Below are 25,452 nucleotides of genomic sequence, written 5' to 3' on the forward strand. Positions count from 1 at the left end.
AAGTTCCTGATCGTCAAGGCTAAGAACAGATGCTTTCTCAAACTTTGGGTCAGTCGTGGATCACTTTTTATTGGCTCATCTTTTCTCAGTAAAATGTTGCTGTTTGTTGTTTTCCTTATCATTTGGGGTCCCAGTGAGGTGATTTTTTAAATACATCAGACAAACTACATTGTGTTATAAGTGAATGTTGTGTTGCAGGTTGTTATCCACAGTGTCCTCCAAGCCAGCCGTACTTTGATGAAGACACCATGTCCTGTGTGTCCTGGGAGCAGTGTGGCTGCTACGACAACCACGGCGTTCATTACAGCGTCTTGGATGCGGTTCCTGCTGACAACTGTTACACTTGGTGGGTCCGGCGCAACCGTCATGTTGACACACACAATGAAGGCGTGTTTGCTCATGATTGTCCATGAATAGTTTATGACAGGGGTGTCCAAAGTGCGGCCTGGGGGCCATTTATGCAACGATTTTTTTGGCCCTCGGTACATTGTAAAAATAAAATAAAATTTAAAAAAATGGAAAAATGGGGGAAAAAAGCAGTCATTTTACAAGAATAAAGACAAAATATTAAGGGAGTAAAGTCATTATATTAACTTGAAATATTTATATTATATATTATATCAAGTTGAAATATTATTGGAAAAAAAGTTGTAATATAAGAAACAAACCAAACAAAGAATTAAGTTGGAATTTTAGGAAAAGTAGGTTGGGTAAATACTATAATGTTATGATAATAAAGTCAAAATATGATGAGAATAAGTCATATTAGTATGAGGGAAAAAATATACAAGTAGAACAAATTGACAAATTTGTAAAAAAAAAAAAAAAAAAACTGTTTATTGTAATAATAATACGCATTGTCACTGATAAAATGAAGAAATATATTTTATATGTGTAAATATTCTATTAAATATTTTTTGGGGGTTGGTTTAAAAAAAACATTTTTTTATTGCAGCCCATGCATCTTTTGATGTTTCAGTATTCGGCCCTTAGTGGAAAAAGGTTGGGCACCCCTGGTTTATGATATGAACAACTTCCATCAATTCCTTCCATTTCCAAATGAATCTGTCAACAAATGTTTGTTTTCTGACAGTTCCTGTACAGTCTCTGGAATACAGTGTAGCTACAATGGAAACGGTGAGTATTTCAAAAGACTGTGTGTACACATGCTGTAGTATGTAATTCATGTTTGCTGGTATTCTCTCATGGCAGTGTGCACATGCTTCATTAATGGTAAAATCTACGCTTATGGCGCCACCATCTACAACACCACGGATGGGCTAGGAAACTGCCTTACGGCGACATGTGGAGCCAACAACACAATGAACAGGAATGTGTATCCCTGCTTTACAACCATTAGCCCTGGGCCGCAAACAACACCCTTTACTTTCAGTGCGGCTGAAGGGACAACTTCTGGTATGAATGACCTCTAGACCTGCTCACCTCTGAAGAATGAAGTGAAAAATTAATAACATGTTTGTTGAAATCTGTCTGTTATTTACAGTTATTCTAACTTCATCATCCACAAAGAAAAGCACAACTGAGCCGAGAGAAACAACAACCTTGAGGGGAACTACCAGTATACCTGAACAAACAACCACCAGAAAGAGGACAACAAAGTACACATCAATCCCACCGCTATTCACCACTGGCACAGCAACCACTTCTACCACAGCACTTGGTAAAACTACAACCTCTGTGGCAGGTGGCACAAAAATAACGATCGAAAACCAAGGAACGACACCCCTGCCTGCTGTGGGTACCATAACTATAAAACTACCATCAACATCCACATTTGTAACTACTACTCAACCTGGAGAAACCACGACAGGACAGCGAACAACTGTAGAAGGTGAGACAACACCACCTGGATTCACCACTGAGCCAACAACCACTTCTACAATAATATCTCCAAAAACTACAACCTCAACATCAGCTGGAACAACAACGATGGAAAACACAGACATAACATCCCAACCCTCCGTGGTTGCCACATCTACCAAAGTACCATCAACACCAACATTTGGAACAACTACTCGACCAGGTGAAACCACAATGACACACAGAACAACTGTAGAAGGTGAGACAACACCACCTGGACTCACCAACGGGCCAACAACCACTTCTACAATAATATCTCGAAAAACTACAACCTCAACACCAGCTGGAACAAGAACAACCATGGAAAACACAGAAATAACATCCCAACCCTCCGTTGCCACATCTACCAAAGTACCATCAACACCAACACCTGGACTCACCACTGGGCCAACAACCACTTCGACAACAGTACCTGGCCAGACTAGAACCTCTGCCCCAGGTGGATCAACAACTACTACGGAAAACACAGCAACAACATCCCAAACTTCCGTGAGTACCAAGACTACAAAAGTACCATCACCAACCACATCTGAAACTACCACTCGACCTGGAGAAACCACGACAGGACAGCAAACAACTGTAGAAAGTGAGACAACATCACCTGGATTCACCACTGGGCCAACAACCACTTCTACAACAGTACCTGGCCAAACTACAACCTCTGCACCAGGTGGATCAACCACGGAAAACACTGGAACAACATCCCAACCCTCTGTTAGCACCAAGACTACAAAAGTACCATCACCAACCACATCTGGAGCGACCACTCGACCTGGAGAAACCACTACAGGACAGCGAACAACTGTAGAAGGTGAGACAACACCACCTGGATTCACCACTGGGCCAACAACCACTTCTACAACAGTACCTGGCCAAACTACAACCTCTACACCAGGTGGATCAACAACTACGACGGAAAACACAGGAACAACATCCAAACCTTCCGTGAGTACCAAGACTACAAAAGTACCATCACCAACCACATCTGGAGCAACCACTCGACCTGGAGAAACCACTACAGGACAGCGAACAACTGTAGAAGGTGAGACAACACCACCTGGATTCACCACTGGGCCAACAACCACTTCTACAACAATACCTGGCCAAACTACAATCTCTGCACCAGGTGGATCAACAACTACTACGGAAAACACAGGAACAACATCCCAACCTTCCGTGAGTACCAAGACTACAAAAGTACCATCACAAACCACATCTGGAGCTACCACTCGACCTGGACAAACCACTACAGATCAGCAAACAACTGTAGAAGGTGAGACAACACCACCTGGATTCACCACTGGGTCAACAACCACTTCTACAACAGTACCTGGCCAGACTACAACCTCTGCACCAGGTGGATCAACAACAACCACGGAAAACACTGGAATAACATACCAACCCTCTGTTAGCACCAAGACTACAAACATACCATCACCAACCACATCTGGAGCTACCACTCGACCTGGCACTACGGGACAGCGAACAACTGTAGAAGGTGAGACAACACCACCTGGATTCACCACTGGGCCAACAACCACTTCTACAACAGTACCTGGCCAAACCTCAACCTCTGCACCAGGTGGATCAACAACTACTACGGAAAACACAGGAACAACATCCAAACCTTCCGTGAGTACCAAGACTACAAAAGTACCATCACCAACCACATCTGGAGCGACCACTCGACCTGGAGAAACCACTACAGGAAAGCTAACAACTGTAGAAGGTGAGACAACACCACCAGGATTCACCACTGGGCCAACAACCACTTCTACAACAGTACCTGGCCAAATTACAACCTCTGCACCAGGTGGATCAACAACAACCACGGAAAACACTGGAACAACATCCCAAGTCTCTGTTAGCACCAAGACTACAAAGGTACCATCACCAACCACATCTGGAGCTACCACTCGACCTGGAGAAACCACGACAGGACAGCGAACAACTGTAGAAGGTGGGACAACACCACCTGGATTCACCACTGGGCCAACAACCACTTCTACAACAATACCTGGCCAGACTACAATCTCTTCACTACGTGGATCAACAACTACTACGGAAAACACTGGAACAACATTCCAACCCTCCTTGAGTACCAAGACTACAAAAGTACCATCACCAACCACATCTGGAGCTACCACTCGACCTGGACAAACCACGACAGGACAGCGAACAACTGTAAAAGGTGGGACAACACCACCGGGATTCACCACTGGGCCAACAACCACTTCCACAACAGTACCTGGCCAGTCTACAACCTCTGCACCAGGTGGATCAACAACGACTACGGAAAACACAGGAACAACATCCCAACCTTCCGTGAGTACCAAGACTACAAATGTACCATCACCAACCACATCTGGAGCTACCACTCGACCTGGCACTACAGGACAGCGTACAACTGTAGAAGGTGAGACAACACCACCTGGATTCACCACTGGGCCAACAACCACTTCTACAACAGTACCTGGCCAAACTACAACCTCTGCACCAGGTGGATCAACAACTACTACAGAAAACACAGGAACAACATCCAAACCTTCCGTGAGTACCAAGACTACAAAAGTACCATCACCAACCACATCTGGAGCGACCACTCGACCTGGAGAAACCACTACAGGACAGCGAACAACTGTAGAAGGTGAGACAACACCACCTGGATTCACCACTTGGCCAACAACCACTTCTACAACAGTACCTGGCCAGACTACAACCTCTGCACCAGGTGGATCAACAACAACCACGGAAAACACTGGAACAACATCCCAAGCCTCTGTTAGCACCAAGACTACAAACGTACCATCACCAACCACATCTGGAGCTACCACTCGACCTGGAGAAACCACGACAGGACAGCGAACAACTGTAGAAGGTGGGACAACACCACCTGGATTCACAACTGGGCCAACAACCACTTCTACAACAATACCTGGCCAGACTACAACCTCTGCACCAGGTGGATCAACAACTACTACGGAAAACACAGGAACAACATCCCAACCTTCCGTGAGTACCAAGACTACGAACGTACCATCACCACCCACATCTGGAGCTACCACTCGACCTGGCACTACAGGACAGCGAACAACTGTAGAAGGTGAGACAACACCACCTGGATTCACCACTGGGCCAACAACCACTTCTACAACAGTACCTGGCCAAACTACAACCTCTGCACCAGGTGGATCAACCACGGAAAACACTGGAACAACATCCCAACCCTCTGTTAGCACCAAGACTACAAAAGTACCATCACCAGCCACATCTGGAGCGACCACTCGACCTGGAGAAACCGCTACAGGACAGCGAACAACTGTAGAAGGTGAGACAACACCACCTGGATTCACCACTGGGCCAACAACCACTTCTACAACAGTACCTGGCCAGACTACAACCTCTGCACCAGGTGGATCAACAACAACCACGGAAAACACTGGAACAACATCACAAGCCTCTGTTAGCACCAAGACTACAAACGTACCATCACCAACTACATCTGGAGCTACCACTCGACCTGGCACTACAGGACAGCGAACAACTGTAGAAGGTGAGACAACAACACCTGGATTCACCACTGGGCCAACAACCACTTCTACAACAGTACCTGGCCAAACTACAACCTCTGCACCAGGTGGATCAACAACTACTACGGAAAACACAGGAACAACATCCAAACCTTCCGTGAGTACCAAGACTACAAAAGTACCATCACCAACCACATCTGGAGCGACCACTCGACCTGGAGAAACCACTACAGGAAAGCTAACAACTGTAGAAGGTGAGACAACACCACCGGGATTCACCACTGGGCCAACAACCACTTCTACAACAGTACCTGGCCAAACTACAACCTCTGCACCAGGTGGATCAACAACTACTACGGAAAACACAGGAACAACATCCAAACCTTCCGTGAGTACCAAGACTACAAAAGTACCATCACCAACCACATCTGGACCGACCACTCGACCTGGAGAAACCACTACAGGAAAGCTAACAACTGTAGAAGGTGGGACAACACCACCTGGATTCACCACTGGGCCAACAACCACTTCTACAACAATACCTGGCCAGACTACAACCTCTTCACCAGGTGGATCAACAACTACTACGGAAAACACTGGAACAACATTCCAACCCTCCTTGAGTACCAAGACTACAAACGTACCATCACCAACCACATCTGGAGCTACCACTCGACCTGGAGAAACCACGACAGGACAGCGAACAACTGTAGAAGGTGGGACAACACCACCTGGATTCACAACTGGGCCAACAACCACTTCTACAACAGTACCTGGCCAGACTACAACCTCAGCACCAGGTGGATCAACAACAACCACGGAAAACACTGGAATAACATACCAACCCTCTGTTAGCACCAAGACTACAAACGTACCATCACCAACCACATCTGGAGCTACCACTCGACCTGGAGAAACCACGACAGGACAGCGAACAACTGTAGAAGGTGAGACAACACCACCTGGATTCACCACGAGGCCAACAACCACTTCTACAGCAATACCTGGCCAGACTACAACCTCTGCACGAGGTGGATCAACAACTACTACGGAAAACACTGGAACAACATCCCAACCCTCTGTTAGCACCAAGACTACAAACGTACCATCACCAACCAAATCTGGAGCTACCACTCGACCTGGCACTACAGGAAAGCTAACAACTGTAGAAGGTGAGACAACACCACCTGGATTCACCACTGGGCTAACAACCACTTCTACAACAGTACCTGGCCAAACTACAACCTCTGCACCAGGTGGATCAACAACAACCAAGGAAAACACTGGAACAACATTCCAACCCTCCTTGAGTACCAAGACTACAAAAGTACCATCACCAACCATATCTGGAGCTACCACTCGACCTGGACAAACCACAACAGGACAGCGAACAACTGTAAAAGGTGGGACAACACCACCGGGATTCACCACTGGGCCAACAACCACTTCCACAACAGTACCTGGCCAGTCTTCAACCTCTGCACCAGGTGGATCAACAACGACTACGGAAAACACAGGAGCAACATCCCAACCTTCCGTGAGTACCAAGACTACAAACGTACCATCACCAAACACATCTGGAGCTACCACTCGACCTGGCACTACAGGACAGCGTACAACTGTAGAAGGTGAGACAACACCACCTGGATTCACCACTGGGCCAACAACCCCTTATACAACAGTACCTGGCCAAACTACAACCTCTGCACCAGGTGGATCAACAACTACTACAGAAAACACAGGAACAACATCCAAACCTTCCGTGAGTACCAAGACTACAAAAGTACCATCACCAACCACATCTGGAGCGACCACTCGACCTGGAGAAACCACTACAGAACAGCGAACAACTGTAGAAGGTGGGACAACACCACCTGGATTCACAACTGGGCCAACAACCACTTCTACAACAATACCTGGCCAGACTACAACCTCTGCACCAGGTGGATCAACAACAACCACGGAAAACACTGGAACAACATCCCAAGCCTCTGTTAGCACCAAGACTACAAACGTACCATCACCAACCACATCTGGAGCTACCACTCGACCTGGAGAAACCACGACAGGACAGCGAACAACTGTAGAAGGTGGGACAACACCACCTGGATTCACAACTGGGCCAACAACCACTTCTACAACAATACCTGGCCAGACTACAACCTCTGCACCAGGTGGATCAACAACTACTACGGAAAACACAGGAACAACATCCCAACCTTCCGTGAGTACCAAGACTACGAACGTACCATCACCACCCACATCTGGAGCTACCACTCGACCTGGCACTACAGGACAGCGAACAACTGTAGAAGGTGAGACAACACCACCTGGATTCACCACTGGGCCAACAACCACTTCTACAACAGTACCTGGCCAGACTACAACCTCTGCACCAGGTGGATCAACAACAACCACGGAAAACACTGGAACAACATCCCAAGCCTCTGTTAGCACCAAGACTACAAACGTACCATCACCAACTACATCTCGAGCTACCACTCGACCTGGAACTACAGGACAGCGAACAACTGTAGAAGGTGAGACAACACCACCTGGATTCACCACTGGGCCAACAACCACTTCTACAACAGTCCCTGCCCAGACTACAACCTCTGCACCAGGTGGATCAACAATTACTACGGAAAACACAGGAACAACATCCCAACCTTCCGTGAGTACCAAGACTACAAAAGTACCATCACAAACCACATCTGGAGCTACCACTCGACCTGGACAAACCACTACAGATCAGCGAACAACTGTAGAAGGTGAGACAACACCACCTGGATTCACCACTGGGCCAACAACCACTTCTACAACAGTACCTGGCCAGACTACAACCTCTGCACGAGGTGGATCAACAACAACCACGGAAAACACTGGAATAACATACCAACCCTCTGTTAGCACCAAGACTACAAACGTACCATCACCAACCACATCTGGAGCTACCACTCGACCTGGCACTACAGGACAGCGAACAACTGTAGAAGGTGAGACAACACCACCTGGATTCACCACTGGGCCAACAACCACTTCTACAACAATACCTGGCCAGACTACAACCTCTGCACGAGGTGGATCAACAACTACTACGGAAAACACTGGAACAACATCCCAACCCTCTGTTAGCACCAAGACTACAAACGTACCATCACCAACCACATCTGGAGCTACCACTCGACCTGGCACTACAGGAAAGCTAACAACTGTAGAAGGTGAGACAACACCACCTGGATTCACCACTGGGCTAACAACCACTTCTACAACAGTACCTGGCCAAACTACAACCTCTGCACCAGGTGGATCAACAACAACCATGGAAAACATTGGAACAACATCCCAAGCCTCTGTTAGCACCAAGACTACAAAAGTACCATCACCAACCATATCTGGAGCTACTACTCGACCTGGACAAACCACGACAGGACAGCGAACAACTGTAAAAGGTGGGACAACACCACCGGGATTCACCACTGGGCCAACAACCACTTCTACAACAGTACCTGGCCAGTCTACAACCTCTGCACCAGGTGGATCAACAATTACTACGGAAAACACAGGAACAACATCCCAACCTTCCGTGAGTACCAAGACTACAAACGTACCATCACCAACCACATCTGGAGCTACCACTCGACCTGGCACTACAGGACAGCGAACAACTGTAGAAGGTGAGACAACACCACCTGGATTCACCACTGGGCCAACAACCACTTCCACAACAATACCTGCCCAAACTACAACCTCTGCACCAGGTGGATCAACAATTACTACGGAAAACACAGGAACAACATCCCAACCTTCCGTGAGTACCAAGACTACAAACGTACCATCACCAACCACATCTGGAGCTACCACTCGACCTGGAGAAACCACGACAGGACAGCGAACAACTGTAGAAGGTGGGACAACACCACCTGGATTCACCACTGGGCCAACAACCACTTCTACAACAGTACCTGGCCAGACTACAACCTCTGCACCAGGTGGATCAACAACAACCACGGAAAACACTGGAACAACATTCCAAGCCTCTGTTAGCACCAAGACTACAAACGTACCATCACCAACCACATCTGGAGCTACCACTCGACCTGGAGAAACCACGACAGGACAGCGAACAACTGTAGAAGGTGGGACAACACCACCTGGATTCACAACTGGGCCAACAACCACTTCTACAACAATACCTGGCCAGACTACAACCTCTGCACCAGGTGGATCAACAACTACTACGGAAAACACAGGAACAACATCCCAACCTTCCGTGAGTACCAAGACTACGAACGTACCATCACCACCCACATCTGGAGCTACCACTCGACCTGGCACTACAGGACAGCGAACAACTGTAGAAGGTGAGACAACACCACCTGGATTCACCACTGGGCCAACAACCACTTCTACAACAGTACCTGGCCAAACTACAACCTCTGCACCAGGTGGATCAACAACTACTACGGAAAACACAGGAACAACATCCAAACCTTCCGTGAGTACCAAGACTACAAAAGTACCATCACCAACCACATCTGGACCGACCACTCGACCTGGAGAAACCACTACAGGAAAGCTAACAACTGTAGAAGGTGAGACAAAACCACCGGGATTCACCACTGGGCCAACAACCACTTCTACAACAGTACCTGGCCAAACTACAACCTCTGCACCAGGTGGATCAACAACTACTACGGAAAACACAGGAACAACATCCAAACCTTCCGTGAGTACCAAGACTACAAAAGTACCATCACCAACCACATCTGGACCGACCACTCGACCTGGAGAAACCACTACAGGAAAGCTAACAACTGTAGAAGGTGGGACAACACCACCTGGATTCACAACTGGGCCAACAACCACTTCTACAACAATACCTGGCCAGACTACAACCTCTTCACCAGGTGGATCAACAACTACTACGGAAAACACTGGAACAACATTCCAACCCTCCTTGAGTACCAAGACTACAAACGTACCATCACCAACCACATCTGGAGCTACCACTCGACCTGGAGAAACCACGACAGGACAGCGAACAACTGTAGAAGGTGGGACAACACCACCTGGATTCACAACTGGGCCAACAACCACTTCTACAACAGTACCTGGCCAGACTACAACCTCAGCACCAGGTGGATCAACAACAACCACGGAAAACACTGGAATAACATACCAACCCTCTGTTAGCACCAAGACTACAAACGTACCATCACCAACCACATCTGGAGCTACCACTCGACCTGGAGAAACCACGACAGGACAGCGAACAACTGTAGAAGGTGAGACAACACCACCTGGATTCACCACGAGGCCAACAACCACTTCTACAGCAATACCTGGCCAGACTACAACCTCTGCACGAGGTGGATCAACAACTACTACGGAAAACACTGGAACAACATCCCAACCCTCTGTTAGCACCAAGACTACAAACGTACCATCACCAACCAAATCTGGAGCTACCACTCGACCTGGCACTACAGGAAAGCTAACAACTGTAGAAGGTGAGACAACACCACCTGGATTCACCACTGGGCTAACAACCACTTCTACAACAGTACCTGGCCAAACTACAACCTCTGCACCAGGTGGATCAACAACAACCAAGGAAAACACTGGAACAACATTCCAACCCTCCTTGAGTACCAAGACTACAAAAGTACCATCACCAACCATATCTGGAGCTACCACTCGACCTGGACAAACCACAACAGGACAGCGAACAACTGTAAAAGGTGGGACAACACCACCGGGATTCACCACTGGGCCAACAACCACTTCCACAACAGTACCTGGCCAGTCTTCAACCTCTGCACCAGGTGGATCAACAACGACTACGGAAAACACAGGAGCAACATCCCAACCTTCCGTGAGTACCAAGACTACAAACGTACCATCACCAACCACATCTGGAGCTACCACTCGACCTGGCACTACAGGACAGCGTACAACTGTAGAAGGTGAGACAACACCACCTGGATTCACCACTGGGCCAACAACCCCTTATACAACAGTACCTGGCCAAACTACAACCTCTGCACCAGGTGGATCAACAACTACTACAGAAAACACAGGAACAACATCCAAACCTTCCGTGAGTACCAAGACTACAAAAGTACCATCACCAACCACATCTGGAGCGACCACTCGACCTGGAGAAACCACTACAGGACAGCGAACAACTGTAGAAGGTGGGACAACACCACCTGGATTCACAACTGGGCCAACAACCACTTCTACAACAATACCTGGCCAGACTACAACCTCTGCACCAGGTGGATCAACAACAACCACGGAAAACACTGGAACAACATCCCAAGCCTCTGTTAGCACCAAGACTACAAACGTACCATCACCAACCACATCTGGAGCTACCACTCGACCTGGAGAAACCACGACAGGACAGCGAACAACTGTAGAAGGTGGGACAACACCACCTGGATTCACAACTGGGCCAACAACCACTTCTACAACAATACCTGGCCAGACTACAACCTCTGCACCAGGTGGATCAACAACTACTACGGAAAACACAGGAACAACATCCCAACCTTCCGTGAGTACCAAGACTACGAACGTACCATCACCACCCACATCTGGAGCTACCACTCGACCTGGCACTACAGGACAGCGAACAACTGTAGAAGGTGAGACAACACCACCTGGATTCACCACTGGGCCAACAACCACTTCTACAACAGTACCTGGCCAAACTACAACCTCTGCACCAGGTGGATCAACCACGGAAAACACTGGAACAACATCCCAACCCTCTGTTAGCACCAAGACTACAAAAGTACCATCACCAGCCACATCTGGAGCGACCACTCGACCTGGAGAAACCACAACAGGACAGCGAACGACTGTAGAAGGTGAGACAACACCACCTGGATTCACCACTGGGCCAACAACCACTTCTACAACAGTACCTGGCCAGACTACAACCTCTGCACCAGGTGGATCAACAACAACCACGGAAAACACTGGAACAACATCCCAAGCCTCTGTTAGCACCAAGACTACAAACGTACCATCACCAACTACATCTCGAGCTACCACTCGACCTGGAACTACAGGACAGCGAACAACTGTAGAAGGTGAGACAACACCACCTGGATTCACCACTGGGCCAACAACCACTTCTACAACAGTACCTGGCCAGACTACAACCTCTGCACCAGGTGGATCAACAATTACTACGGAAAACACAGGAACAACATCCCAACCTTCCGTGAGTACCAAGACTACAAAAGTACCATCACAAACCACATCTGGAGCTACCACTCGACCTGGACAAACCACTACAGATCAGCGAACAACTGTAGAAGGTGAGACAACACCACCTGGATTCACCACTGGGCCAACAACCACTTCTACAACAGTACCTGGCCAGACTACAACCTCTGCACGAGGTGGATCAACAACAACCACGGAAAACACTGGAATAACATACCAACCCTCTGTTAGCACCAAGACTACAAACGTACCATCACCAACCACATCTGGAGCTACCACTCGACCTGGCACTACAGGACAGCGAACAACTGTAGAAGGTGAGACAACACCACCGGGATTCACCACTGGGCCAACAACCACTTCTACAACAGTACCTGGCCAAACTACAACCTCTACACCAGGTGGATCAACAACTACTATGGAAAACACAGGAACAACATCCAAACCTTCCGTGAGTACCAAGACTACAAAAGTACCATCACCAACCACATCTGGAGCGACCACTCGACCTGGAGAAACCACTACAGGACAGCGAACAACTGTAGAAGGTGAGACAACACCACCTGGATTCACAACTGGGCCAACAACCACTTCTACAACAGTACCTGGCCAAACTACAACCTCTGCACCAGGTGGATCAACAACAACCACGGAAAACACTGGAACAACATCCCAACCCTCCATGAGTACCAAGACTACAAATGTACCATCACCAACCACATCTGGAGCGACCACTCGACCTGGAGAAACCACTACAGGACAGCGAACAACTGTAGAAGGTGAGACAACACCACCTGGATTCACCACTGGGCCAACAACCACTTCTACAACAGTACCTGGCCAGACTACAACCTCTGCACCAGGTGGATCAACAACAACCACGGAAAACACTGGAACAACATCCCAAGCCTCTGTTAGCACCAAGACTACAAACGTACCATCACCAACCACATCTGGAGCTACCACTCGACCTGGAGAAACCACGACAGGACAGCGAACAACTGTAGAAGGTGGGACAACACCACCTGGATTCACAACTGGGCCAACAACCACTTCTACAACAGTATCTGGCCAGACTACAACCTCAGCACCAGGTGGATCAACAACAACCACGGAAAACACTGGAATAACATACCAACCCTCTGTTAGCACCAAGACTACAAACATACCATCACCAACCACATCTGGAGCTACCACTCGACCTGGAGAAACCACGACAGGACAGCGAACAACTGTAGAAGGTGAGACAACACCACCTGGATTCACCACTGGGCCAACAACCACTTCTACAACAATACCTGGCCAGACTACAACCTCTGCACGAGGTGGATCAACAACTACTACGGAAAACACTGGAACAACATCCCAACCCTCTGTTAGCACCAAGACTACAAACGTACCATCACCAACCACATCTGGAGCTACCACTCGACCTGGCACTACAGGAAAGCTAACAACTGTAGAAGGTGAGACAACACCACTGGGATTCACCACTGGGCTAACAACCACTTCTACAACAGTACCTGGCCAAACTACAACCTCTGCACCAGGTGGATCAACAACTACTACCGAAAACACAGGAACAACATCCAAACCTTCCGTGAGTACCAAGACTACAAAAGTACCATCACAAACCACATCTGGAGCTACCACTCGACCTGGACAAACCACTACAGATCAGCGAACAACTGTAGAAGGTGAGACAACACCACCTGGATTCACCACTGGGCTAACAACCACTTCTACAACAGTACCTGGCCAAACTACAACCTCTGCACCAGATGGATCAACAACAACCATGGAAAACACTGGAACAACATTCCAACCCTCCTTGAGTACCAAGACTACAAAAGTACCATCACCAACCATATCTGGAGCTACCACTCGACCTGGACAAACCACAACAGGACAGCGAACAACTGTAAAAGGTGGGACAACACCACCTGGATTCACAACTGGGCCAACAACCACTTCTACAACAATACCTGGCCAGACTACAACCTCTACACCAGGTGGATCAACAACTACTATGGAAAACACAGGAACAACATCCAAACCTTCCGTGAGTACCAAGACTACAAAAGTACCATCACCAACCACATCTGGAGCGACCACTCGACCTGGAGAAACCACGACAGGACAGCGAACAACTGTAAAAGGTGGGACAACACCACCAGGATTCACCACTGGGCCAACAACCCCTTATACAACAGTACCTGGCCAAACTACAACCTCTGCACCAGGTGGATCAACAACTACTACAGAAAACACAGGAACAACATCCAAACCTTCCGTGAGTACCAAGACTACAAAAGTACCATCACCAACCACATCTGGAGCGACCACTCGACCTGGAGAAACCACTACAGGACAGCGAACAACTGTAGAAGGTGAGACAACACCACCTGGATTCACCACTGGGCCAACAACCACTTCTACAACAGTACCTGGCCAGACTACAACCTCTGCACCAGGTGGATCAACAACAACCACGGAAAACACTGGAACAACATCCCAAGCCTCTGTTAGCACCAAGACTACAAACGTACCATCACCAACCACATCTGGAGCTACCACTCGACCTGGAGAAACCACGACAGGACAGCGAACAACTGTAGAAGGTGGGACAACACCACCTGGATTCACAACTGGGCCAACAACCACTTCTACAACAATACCTGGCCAGACTACAACCTCTGCACCAGGTGGATCAACAACTACTACGGAAAACACAGGAACAACATCCCAACCTTCCGTGAGTACCAAGACTACGAACGTACCATCACCACTCACATCTGGAGCTACCACTCGACCTGGCACTACAGGACAGCGAACAACTGTAGAAGGTGAGACAACACCACCTGGATTCACCACTGGGCCAACAACCACTTCTACAACAGTACCTGGCCAAACTACAACCTCTGCACCAGGTGGATCAACAACTACTACGGAAAACACAGGAACAACATCCAAACCTTCCGTGAGTACCAAGACTACAAAAGTACCATCACCAACCACATCTGGACCGACCACTCGACCTGGAGAAACCACTACAGGAAAGCTAACAACTGTAGAAGGTGGGACAACACCACCTGGATTCACCACTGGGCCAACAACCACTTCTACAACAGTACCTGGCCAAACTACAACCTCTGCACCAGGTGGATCAACAACAACCACGGAAAACACTGGAACAACATCCCAAGCCTCTGTTAGCACCAAGACTACAAACGTACCATCACCAACCACATCTGGAGCTACCACTCGACCTGGAGAAACCACGACAGGACAGCGAACAACTGTAGAAGGTGGGACAACACCACCTGGATTCACAACTGGGCCAACAACCACTTCTACAACAGTACCTGGCCAGACTACAACCTCAGCACCAGGTGGATCAACAACAACCACGGAAAACACTGGAATAACATACCAACCCTCTGTTAGCACCAAGACTACAAACGTACCATCACCAACCACATCTGGAGCTACCACTCGACCTGGAGAAACCACGACAGGACAGCGAACAACTGTAGAAGGTGAGACAACACCACCTGGATTCACCACTAGGCCAACAACCACTTCTACAGCAATACCTGGCCAGACTACAACCTCTGCACGAGGTGGATCAACAACTACTACGGAAAACACTGGAACAACATCCCAACCCTCTGTTAGCACCAAGACTACAAACGTACCATCACCAACCAAATCTGGAGCTACCACTCGACCTGGCACTACAGGAAAGCTAACAACTGTAGAAGGTGAGACAACACCACCTGGATTCACCACTGGGCTAACAACCACTTCTACAACAGTACCTGGCCAAACTACAACCTCTGCACCAGGTGGATCAACAACAACCAAGGAAAACACTGGAACAACATTCCAACCCTCCTTGAGTACCAAGACTACAAAAGTACCATCACCAACCATATCTGGAGCTACCACTCGACCTGGACAAACCACAACAGGACAGCGAACAACTGTAAAAGGTGGGACAACACCACCGGGATTCACCACTGGGCCAACAACCACTTCCACAACAGTACCTGGCCAGTCTTCAACCTCTGCACCAGGTGGATCAACAACGACTACGGAAAACACAGGAGCAACATCCCAACCTTCCGTGAGTACCAAGACTACAAACGTACCATCACCAAACACATCTGGAGCTACCACTCGACCTGGCACTACAGGACAGCGTACAACTGTAGAAGGTGAGACAACACCACCTGGATTCACCACTGGGCCAACAACCCCTTATACAACAGTACCTGGCCAAACTACAACCTCTGCACCAGGTGGATCAACAACTACTACAGAAAACACAGGAACAACATCCAAACCTTCCGTGAGTACCAAGACTACAAAAGTACCATCACCAACCACATCTGGAGCGACCACTCGACCTGGAGAAACCACTACAGAACAGCGAACAACTGTAGAAGGTGGGACAACACCACCTGGATTCACAACTGGGCCAACAACCACTTCTACAACAATACCTGGCCAGACTACAACCTCTGCACCAGGTGGATCAACAACAACCACGGAAAACACTGGAACAACATCCCAAGCCTCTGTTAGCACCAAGACTACAAACGTACCATCACCACCCACATCTGGAGCTACCACTCGACCTGGCACTACAGGACAGCGAACAACTGTAGAAGGTGAGACAACACCACCTGGATTCACCACTGGGCCAACAACCACTTCTACAACAGTACCTGGCCAAACTACAACCTCTGCACCAGGTGGATCAACAACTACTACGGAAAACACAGGAACAACATCCAAACCTTCCGTGAGTACCAAGACTACAAAAGTACCATCACCAACCACATCTGGACCGACCACTCGACCTGGAGAAACCACTACAGGAAAGCTAACAACTGTAGAAGGTGAGACAAAACCACCGGGATTCACCACTGGGCCAACAACCACTTCTACAACAGTACCTGGCCAAACTACAACCTCTGCACCAGGTGGATCAACAACTACTACGGAAAACACAGGAACAACATCCAAACCTTCCGTGAGTACCAAGACTACAAAAGTACCATCACCAACCACATCTGGACCGACCACTCGACCTGGAGAAACCACTACAGGAAAGCTAACAACTGTAGAAGGTGGGACAACACCACCTGGATTCACAACTGGGCCAACAACCACTTCTACAACAATACCTGGCCAGACTACAACCTCTTCACCAGGTGGATCAACAACTACTACGGAAAACACTGGAACAACATTCCAACCCTCCTTGAGTACCAAGACTACAAACGTACCATCACCAACCACATCTGGAGCTACCACTCGACCTGGAGAAACCACGACAGGACAGCGAACAACTGTAGAAGGTGGGACAACACCACCTGGATTCACAACTGGGCCAACAACCACTTCTACAACAGTACCTGGCCAGACTACAACCTCAGCACCAGGTGGATCAACAACAACCACGGAAAACACTGGAATAACATACCAACCCTCTGTTAGCACCAAGACTACAAACGTACCATCACCAACCACATCTGGAGCTACCACTCGACCTGGAGAAACCACGACAGGACAGCGAACAACTGTAGAAGGTGAGACAACACCACCTGGATTCACCACGAGGCCAACAACCACTTCTACAGCAATACCTGGCCAGACTACAACCTCTGCACGAGGTGGATCAACAACTACTACGGAAAACACTGGAACAACATCCCAACCCTCTGTTAGCACCAAGACTACAAACGTACCATCACCAACCAAATCTGGAGCTACCACTCGACCTGGCACTACAGGAAAGCTAACAACTGTAGAAGGTGAGACAACACCACCTGGATTCACCACTGGGCTAACAACCACTTCTACAACAGTACCTGGCCAAACTACAACCTCTGCACCAGGTGGATCAACAACAACCAAGGAAAACACTGGAACAACATTCCAACCCTCCTTGAGTACCAAGACTACAAAAGTACCATCACCAACCATATCTGGAGCTACCACTCGACCTGGACAAACCACAACAGGACAGCGAACAACTGTAAAAGGTGGGACAACACCACCGGGATTCACCACTGGGCCAACAACCACTTCCACAACAGTACCTGGCCAGTCTTCAACCTCTGCACCAGGTGGATCAACAACGACTACGGAAAACACAGGAGCAACATCCCAACCTTCCGTGAGTACCAAGACTACAAACGTACCATCACCAACCACATCTGGAGCTACCACTCGACCTGGCACTACAGGACAGCGTACAACTGTAGAAGGTGAGACAACACCACCTGGATTCACCACTGGGCCAACAACCCCTTATACAACAGTACCTGGCCAAACTACAACCTCTGCACCAGGTGGATCAACAACTACTACAGAAAACACAGGAACAACATCCAAACCTTCCGTGAGTACCAAGACTACAAAAGTACCATCACCAACCACATCTGGAGCGACCACTCGACCTGGAGAAACCACGACAGGACAGCGAACAACTGTAGAAGGTGAGACAACACCACCGGGATTCACCACTGGGCCAACAACCACTTCCACAACAGTACCTGGCCAGTCTTCAACCTCTGCACCAGGTGGATCAACAACGACTACGGAAAACACAGGAGCAACATCCCAACCTTCCGTGAGTACCAAGACTACAAACGTACCATCACCAACCACATCTGGAGCTACCACTCGACCTGGCACTACAGGACAGCGTACAACTGTAGAAGGTGAGACAACACCACCTGGATTCACCACTGGGCCAACAACCCCTTATACAACAGTACCTGGCCAAACTACAACCTCTGCACCAGGTGGATCAACAACTACTACCGAAAACACAGGAACAACATCCAAACCTTCCGTGAGTACCAAGACTACAAAAGTACCATCACAAACCACATCTGGAGCTACCACTCGACCTGGACAAACCACTACAGATCAGCGAACAACTGTAGAAGGTGAGACAACACCACCTGGATTCACCACTGGGCTAACAACCACTTCTACAACAGTACCTGGCCAAACTACAACCTCTGCACCAGATGGATCAACAACAACCATGGAAAACACTGGAACAACATCCCAAGCCTCTGTTAGCACCAAGACTACAAAAGTACCATCACCAACCACATCTGGAGCTACCACTCGACCTGGAGAAACCACGACAGGACAGCGAACAACTGTAAAAGGTGGGACAACACCACCAGGATTCACCACTGGGCCAACAACCACTTCTACAACAGTACCTGGCCAGACTACAACCTCTGCACCAGGTGGATCAACAACAACCACGGAAAACACTGGAACAACATCCCAAGCCTCTGTTAGCACCAAGACAACAAAAGTACCATCACCAACCACATCTGGAGCTACCACTCGACCTGAAAAAACCACGACAGGACAGCGAACAACTGTAGAAGGTGGGACAACACCACCTGGATTCACCACTGGGCCAACAACCAATTCTACAACAATACCTGGGCAGACTACAACCTCTTCACCTGGTGGATCAACAATTACTATGGAAAACACTGGAACAACATCCCAACCCTCCTTGAGTACCAAGACTACAAAAGTACCATCACCAACCACATGTGGAGCTACCACTCGACCTGGAGAAACCACGACAGGACAGCGAACAACTGTAAAAGGTGGGACAACACCACCGGGATTCACCACTGGGCCAACAACCACTTCCACAACAGTACCTGGCCAGTCTACAACCTCTGCACCAGGTGGATCAACAACTACTACGGAAAAAACTGGAACAACATCCCAATCTTCTGTTAGCACCAAGACTACAAAAGTACCATCACAAACCACATCTGGAGCGACCACTCGACCTGGAGAAACCACTACAGATCAGCGAACAACTGTAGAAGGTGAGACAACACCACCTGGATTCACCACTGGGCCAACAACCACTTCTACAACAGTACCTGGCCAGACTACAACCTCTGCACCAGGTGGATCAACAACTACTACAGAAAACACTGGAACAACATCCAAAAACTTTTTGAGCACCACAACTACCAAAGTACTGTCAACTGCTGAAGGGGTTGTCACTGAAAGACAAACAACAGTTGTGATTACACAACCTTCAATTTTGACCACCACTGTTTTGAGTCCAACAAGTGTTTCGGGAACTACAATTATCAGGCCAATAACACAAACACTTCCTGGTAGTTCAACTGTGTACACAAGCAGTTCAGTTAATTCTACCACAGTTTCTCCTTTTTCACCATCATCCACCACATTGTGTTCTTGCTTTTTCAATGGAACTTCATACAGTCCTGGTAAGTGAAACTGCTTTCTTTTTCTTTACATTTTCATTACATTTTCTGTTATTTTTTGTACATGCAATCAAAAAACTTAATTTCCACTGAATGTGAATCCATTTTGCTTTTCTCCACTCTGTTACAGGTGACATGGTGTACAATGTGACAGATGGTTTAGGTTGGTGTTTTGTTGCATACTGCAACTCAACCTGTAAAATTGACACCCATTACAATTCGTGTTCAACAACGGTACCCAGCACGACCGCACCGTCTACCACTTCAGAGTCCAGGACCACTACGACAGCATCAATTTCAACAACATCCATATTCCCACCCACAACCACCTTGGACTGCACTAATGTGTTTCCATCAAGAAAGGTCAAATTTTCTCTCCTGTACGGAAAATACAAAAGAGCCAAAGTACTGCATCTCACCAGTATTGTGTTGTTCTCTCACAGAATGGAGAGTCCTGGAAAGTCAACAACTGCACCATCGCTACGTGCAGCAATGGCGTGGTCACCGAGACACCAACAGTCTGTCCCAAGTCCCAAGAACTCATCTGTGCCAATGGACGTAAAGCCATCAAGGTCTATGATTCCAAAGGATGCTGCTTCCATTATGAATGTCAATGTAAGTCCACATGGCCAGGAGGTCTTTGGTCTACGTATGGGTTCTAACTATGCTGCTTTAGTTGTCTCTGTCCATTTCATAGCCGCAGATCCTTTCACACGTTCAAGGATACGATCTTGATGATGGTTGGGATCGTCTTAGACCAAGCATGAGGCCAATGTTGGTCCAGATTTCTCCACTTTTTGAGCGTTTTACTACGTTTAATTTCACTGTCCTTTCTTTGACGCCCTGCCATCCTAGGCTTGGGAGAATTAATGGAGGTTAAAGTTCAAAGGTTCACAAAAAAAAACAAAAGCGACGTTGTCCTAACTCAGTATCGCGACGCATGACTACGTATTCTTCCGCCGCATGCACGTAACTAGTTCCTTTTTTTTTGTTCAGGTGCATCTCAGTAAATTTGAATATTTTTGAAAAGTTAATTGATTTCATGAGGTCAGTTCAAGAAGTGAACCTCTTCAAAAATGTAATGCCTTATTTCTTAATAATTTTGATGACTGTAGCTTCCAGCTATTAAAAATCCGAAATTTAGTATCTGGTAACATTTGAAAAATTGTCAAAAACGTCAATATTGTGAACTACCGAGTCACCCTATCGTCAACTGCAAACACTTCCTGAGCCTTGAATAGCTCGCTTAGTCTGAATTGAGGTCCTAAAATCAAGTCACTTGTGCGTGATGTTACATTATCATTCATTAAGACGCACCTGTACAGTGTTAATGGCCGTTAATGTAACGATGCCGGATGTGATCAAGCATTTCTTTCAGCTTGTTCCAGCTCTCACGTGTCCTTCTTCCTCCCTGCTGGTGTGCGGCAGGCGTGTGCAGCATGTGGGGCGGCTCCCACTACATGACGTTTGACGGGAAGTCATTCGTTTTCCACGAGAACTGCTCTTACTACCTGGTGAAAGAGATCATCGGCAAACATGAGCTGACGGCGGCGGTAAACAAGCACCACTGCGATCCCTCAGACGACACGTTTTGTCCTCACGCTCTGAACATCACGTATAAATCCTCACACGTACTTCTGACTCAGAGGAGGACTTTGGGAAATGTCCACAATGTGGTAAAGACCTACAGTATTTAAACTGCGTCATTAGTGCGAATGGAACATTTCCCACTTAGGATGTATGTTTTTCTTTGCCTCCAGGTTTATGTGAACCACAAACGCATCTACCCCGCTTGGAGCAACTCAGTGCTGCGCATCACCAGCACCGATTTGGTGATTACACTGGAGATAGCAGAGATCCTGAGCCAGGTGGTCTACAGGGGCTCATCTTTTACCATCCACCTGCCCAACTCCCTGTTTGCTGGCAACACCGAGGGACAGTGTGGTGAGAGGCCTGACGCCCTCTGACCTTCAAATTCTCCTTACATAAAGTGACCAGAACTCGTCTTCCAGGAACGTGCGACAACTCCCAGGCCAACGACTGCCGCTCGCCCAACGGTCAGGTGGAGAGCTGCTCAGACTCTGCGGACCGCTGGCTTGTCCAGGGAACATCGTGTGTCACCCCCACCAGCTTGCCAGTTATCACTGCAACAACCACGTTCACGCCGTCGCCCTCGCCCACACAGGCTGCTTGCAAACCCGCCATCTGCGGCCTGATCACCAGCAGGTGGGGCCGGAACGCTCAAAGCGAAGCTTGAAAGAAGTGCTGTGAAAAAGTGTGCACCCCCTTTCAGGTTTCTTATTTTTTTTTGCAAGTTTGTCACACTAAAATGTCTCAGCTCATCAAACAAATGTAAATATTAGTATGTTGTGTTGTATTTCAGGTTGTAGTCTTACGGCATCGTTGTCCAAAGTGTGGCCCGGGGGCCATTTGCAGCCCGTGACTGTGATTTTATCGGCCCACAGCACAGTCTAAAAATGTAATTTAACAAGGAAACTTAAAAAAAAAAAAAACTAGAGCAGCAACAATGGGAAAAGCAATCAAAAGTCAAAATATTAACAAAAGAGTTGTAATCTAGCAAGGAAAAAAAGCCTTCATTTCACAAGAATGAAGTCACAGTGTGAGGAAAAATGTCATTCTAGTAGCAGGAAGCTGAAAAAAAAATGTTTCAGTCAAAAACAATGAATAACGTTGCAATTTTTGGAAACTTAGGTTGGGGGGAAATGTATAAATGGGAATAAAGTCCAAATATTAGGAGAAGAAAATATACAAGAAGAAAGTTGAAATATTTGGAAAATTATTTTTTTTTAAATCAACAGCAGAAAGTTTCCCAGCGTAAAAGTGAAAATATGAAGAGAAAACAACAGTTTTCTAATGAGAAAAAAATAGAATGTTATGAGAAACTTGTACAATGAGGAAAAATATCATTTTAGAAACAACGTTGAAATAAAGAAAACATACACGATTGTTTTAAAAGATATAAAGTTATAATTACGAGGAGAAAATGTACAAGAGGAAAGCTGGAATGAAATAGTTGGAAAACATTTAAAAAAACAGCAGAAACGGAAAAAACGGCTGTAATTTTACGGGAAGAAAGTCAAAATATTAAGAAAAAAAGTCATAATGGAACGAAGAACAAAAGTCGCAATTTTACAAGAATAAACTGGTATTGTGGAAAAAAGGTCATTTCAGTAGCACTTCAAGTGCGCCATGAAGGTGACATGAAGGTGACATGCAGGTGTTTCTTGAGCTGCATGGAGCTTCTTAGCAGGTCTCACGTGTGTGTTGCTTTCCTAAATATAAAAGTGGCAGAGTTGCGTCCTTTCGTTTTCCACCATGTGGCCCTCGCTGGAAAAAGTTTGGACACCCCCGGTCTTACGGTGTAAACTATGCTCAGGCCTTGGAGCCCACGTGAGAGACGAGTGCTCCTGTCAGTGTTCCTCCACTTGGGCTCGTAGACAGCAAGCGCTGGTCCCTGTCTTGTCGTCTGAATGTTTTGATGTTTCTGGTGACCTTTTTGTCGTCTGCAGCGTGTTTGCACCGTGCCACGCGGTCGTACCTCCTGGACCTTTTGTGGCATCATGTGTGTCTGATATCTGCAACAAGGCCAACGACTCCTGCTCCAGTTTGGAGGCGTACGCCACCCAGTGCTCCACTGAAGGAGTGTGTGTGGACTGGAGGAGCCACACGGACGGCCGGTGTGGTGAGAGTCACTGATGCGAGTCATTATTGCTACTGTTGTTCCTCTTCCTCAAGATGTCAGCCAAACATCTCCTCTACAGAAGTCACGTGTCCACACGAGCAAGTCTTCGTGGCCTGTGGCCCCCTTGTGGAACCAACATGCAACGACAGGTAATATGAACTCAGAGACTTTCAAATTAAACACAATCTGGCAAGAATCCGTCCAGCAGGTCTTGGTTGACTTTTGAATTGTACAAAAGTCTTTGGACTATTTGTTGACAAGACGTGTCATCAGGTACAACAAGCGCTACAAAGCTCTGTCAGCTGAGACATTCAGCAGGACCGAGGAGGGCTGCTTCTGTCCTCACGGCACCATCCTGTTCAACAGCGTCCATGACACTTGTGTCACTTCCTGTGGTGAGCCCGCCTACTTTTCTGTCTCGGACTCAGCAACTGCATGCACGTCTCTCTCACCGCTTCTTCTTGTCTCCAAATGCCAGACTGTGTCGGACCTGACGGCAAACCCAAACAGGTGCTGACCCGCTTTCATTCACGCAATTGGCTCGAGTGCGCGAGCGTCACCCGTCTCTCTCTCTCTCTCACCAGCCTGGTGACAGGTGGACGAGCGACTGCAACACATGTCGGTGCGACGTCGACTCCATGAGCATCCAATGCGAGCCTGTCCGGTGTCCGCCCACTCAGAACCAGTCGTGCAGCGAGGCCGGCCAACAGCTCGCGGACAAGACGGACGGCTGCTGCACCACTCAGTCATGTGGTCAGTCACATGATGACATTGCACGTTAAAGGCTGAA

At 47.9% G+C, this 25,452-nt stretch overlaps 1 protein-coding gene across 1 annotated transcript in view; it reads left to right on the forward strand.

Moving 5' to 3' along the window:
* Window positions 1-25,452, forward strand: part of LOC129178478 (mucin-2-like) — a 41,622-nt gene that overhangs the window by 13,386 nt on the left and 2,784 nt on the right. The window contains 34 exon segments of the mRNA XM_054770753.1: window positions 199-346; window positions 1,094-1,137; window positions 1,213-1,392; window positions 2,393-3,841; window positions 4,073-4,297; window positions 4,825-4,984; window positions 5,519-5,665; window positions 5,750-6,211; window positions 6,899-7,039; window positions 7,124-7,354; window positions 7,586-7,726; window positions 8,036-8,182; window positions 8,948-9,088; window positions 9,173-9,403; window positions 9,635-9,775; window positions 9,860-10,006; window positions 10,091-10,552; window positions 11,240-11,380; window positions 11,465-11,695; window positions 11,927-12,067; window positions 12,602-12,748; window positions 13,058-13,204; window positions 13,289-13,435; window positions 13,806-20,962; window positions 21,090-21,322; window positions 21,403-21,574; window positions 22,388-22,635; window positions 22,720-22,903; window positions 22,972-23,185; window positions 24,490-24,662; window positions 24,742-24,811; window positions 24,936-25,057; window positions 25,141-25,172; window positions 25,247-25,415. Coding sequence (XP_054626728.1) covers window positions 199-346; window positions 1,094-1,137; window positions 1,213-1,392; window positions 2,393-3,841; window positions 4,073-4,297; window positions 4,825-4,984; window positions 5,519-5,665; window positions 5,750-6,211; window positions 6,899-7,039; window positions 7,124-7,354; window positions 7,586-7,726; window positions 8,036-8,182; window positions 8,948-9,088; window positions 9,173-9,403; window positions 9,635-9,775; window positions 9,860-10,006; window positions 10,091-10,552; window positions 11,240-11,380; window positions 11,465-11,695; window positions 11,927-12,067; window positions 12,602-12,748; window positions 13,058-13,204; window positions 13,289-13,435; window positions 13,806-20,962; window positions 21,090-21,322; window positions 21,403-21,574; window positions 22,388-22,635; window positions 22,720-22,903; window positions 22,972-23,185; window positions 24,490-24,662; window positions 24,742-24,811; window positions 24,936-25,057; window positions 25,141-25,172; window positions 25,247-25,415 — 14,325 coding nt within the window.

Source organism: Dunckerocampus dactyliophorus, chromosome 3, assembly GCF_027744805.1.
Source record: "Dunckerocampus dactyliophorus isolate RoL2022-P2 chromosome 3, RoL_Ddac_1.1, whole genome shotgun sequence".
Lineage (NCBI taxonomy): Eukaryota > Metazoa > Chordata > Actinopteri > Syngnathiformes > Syngnathidae > Dunckerocampus > Dunckerocampus dactyliophorus.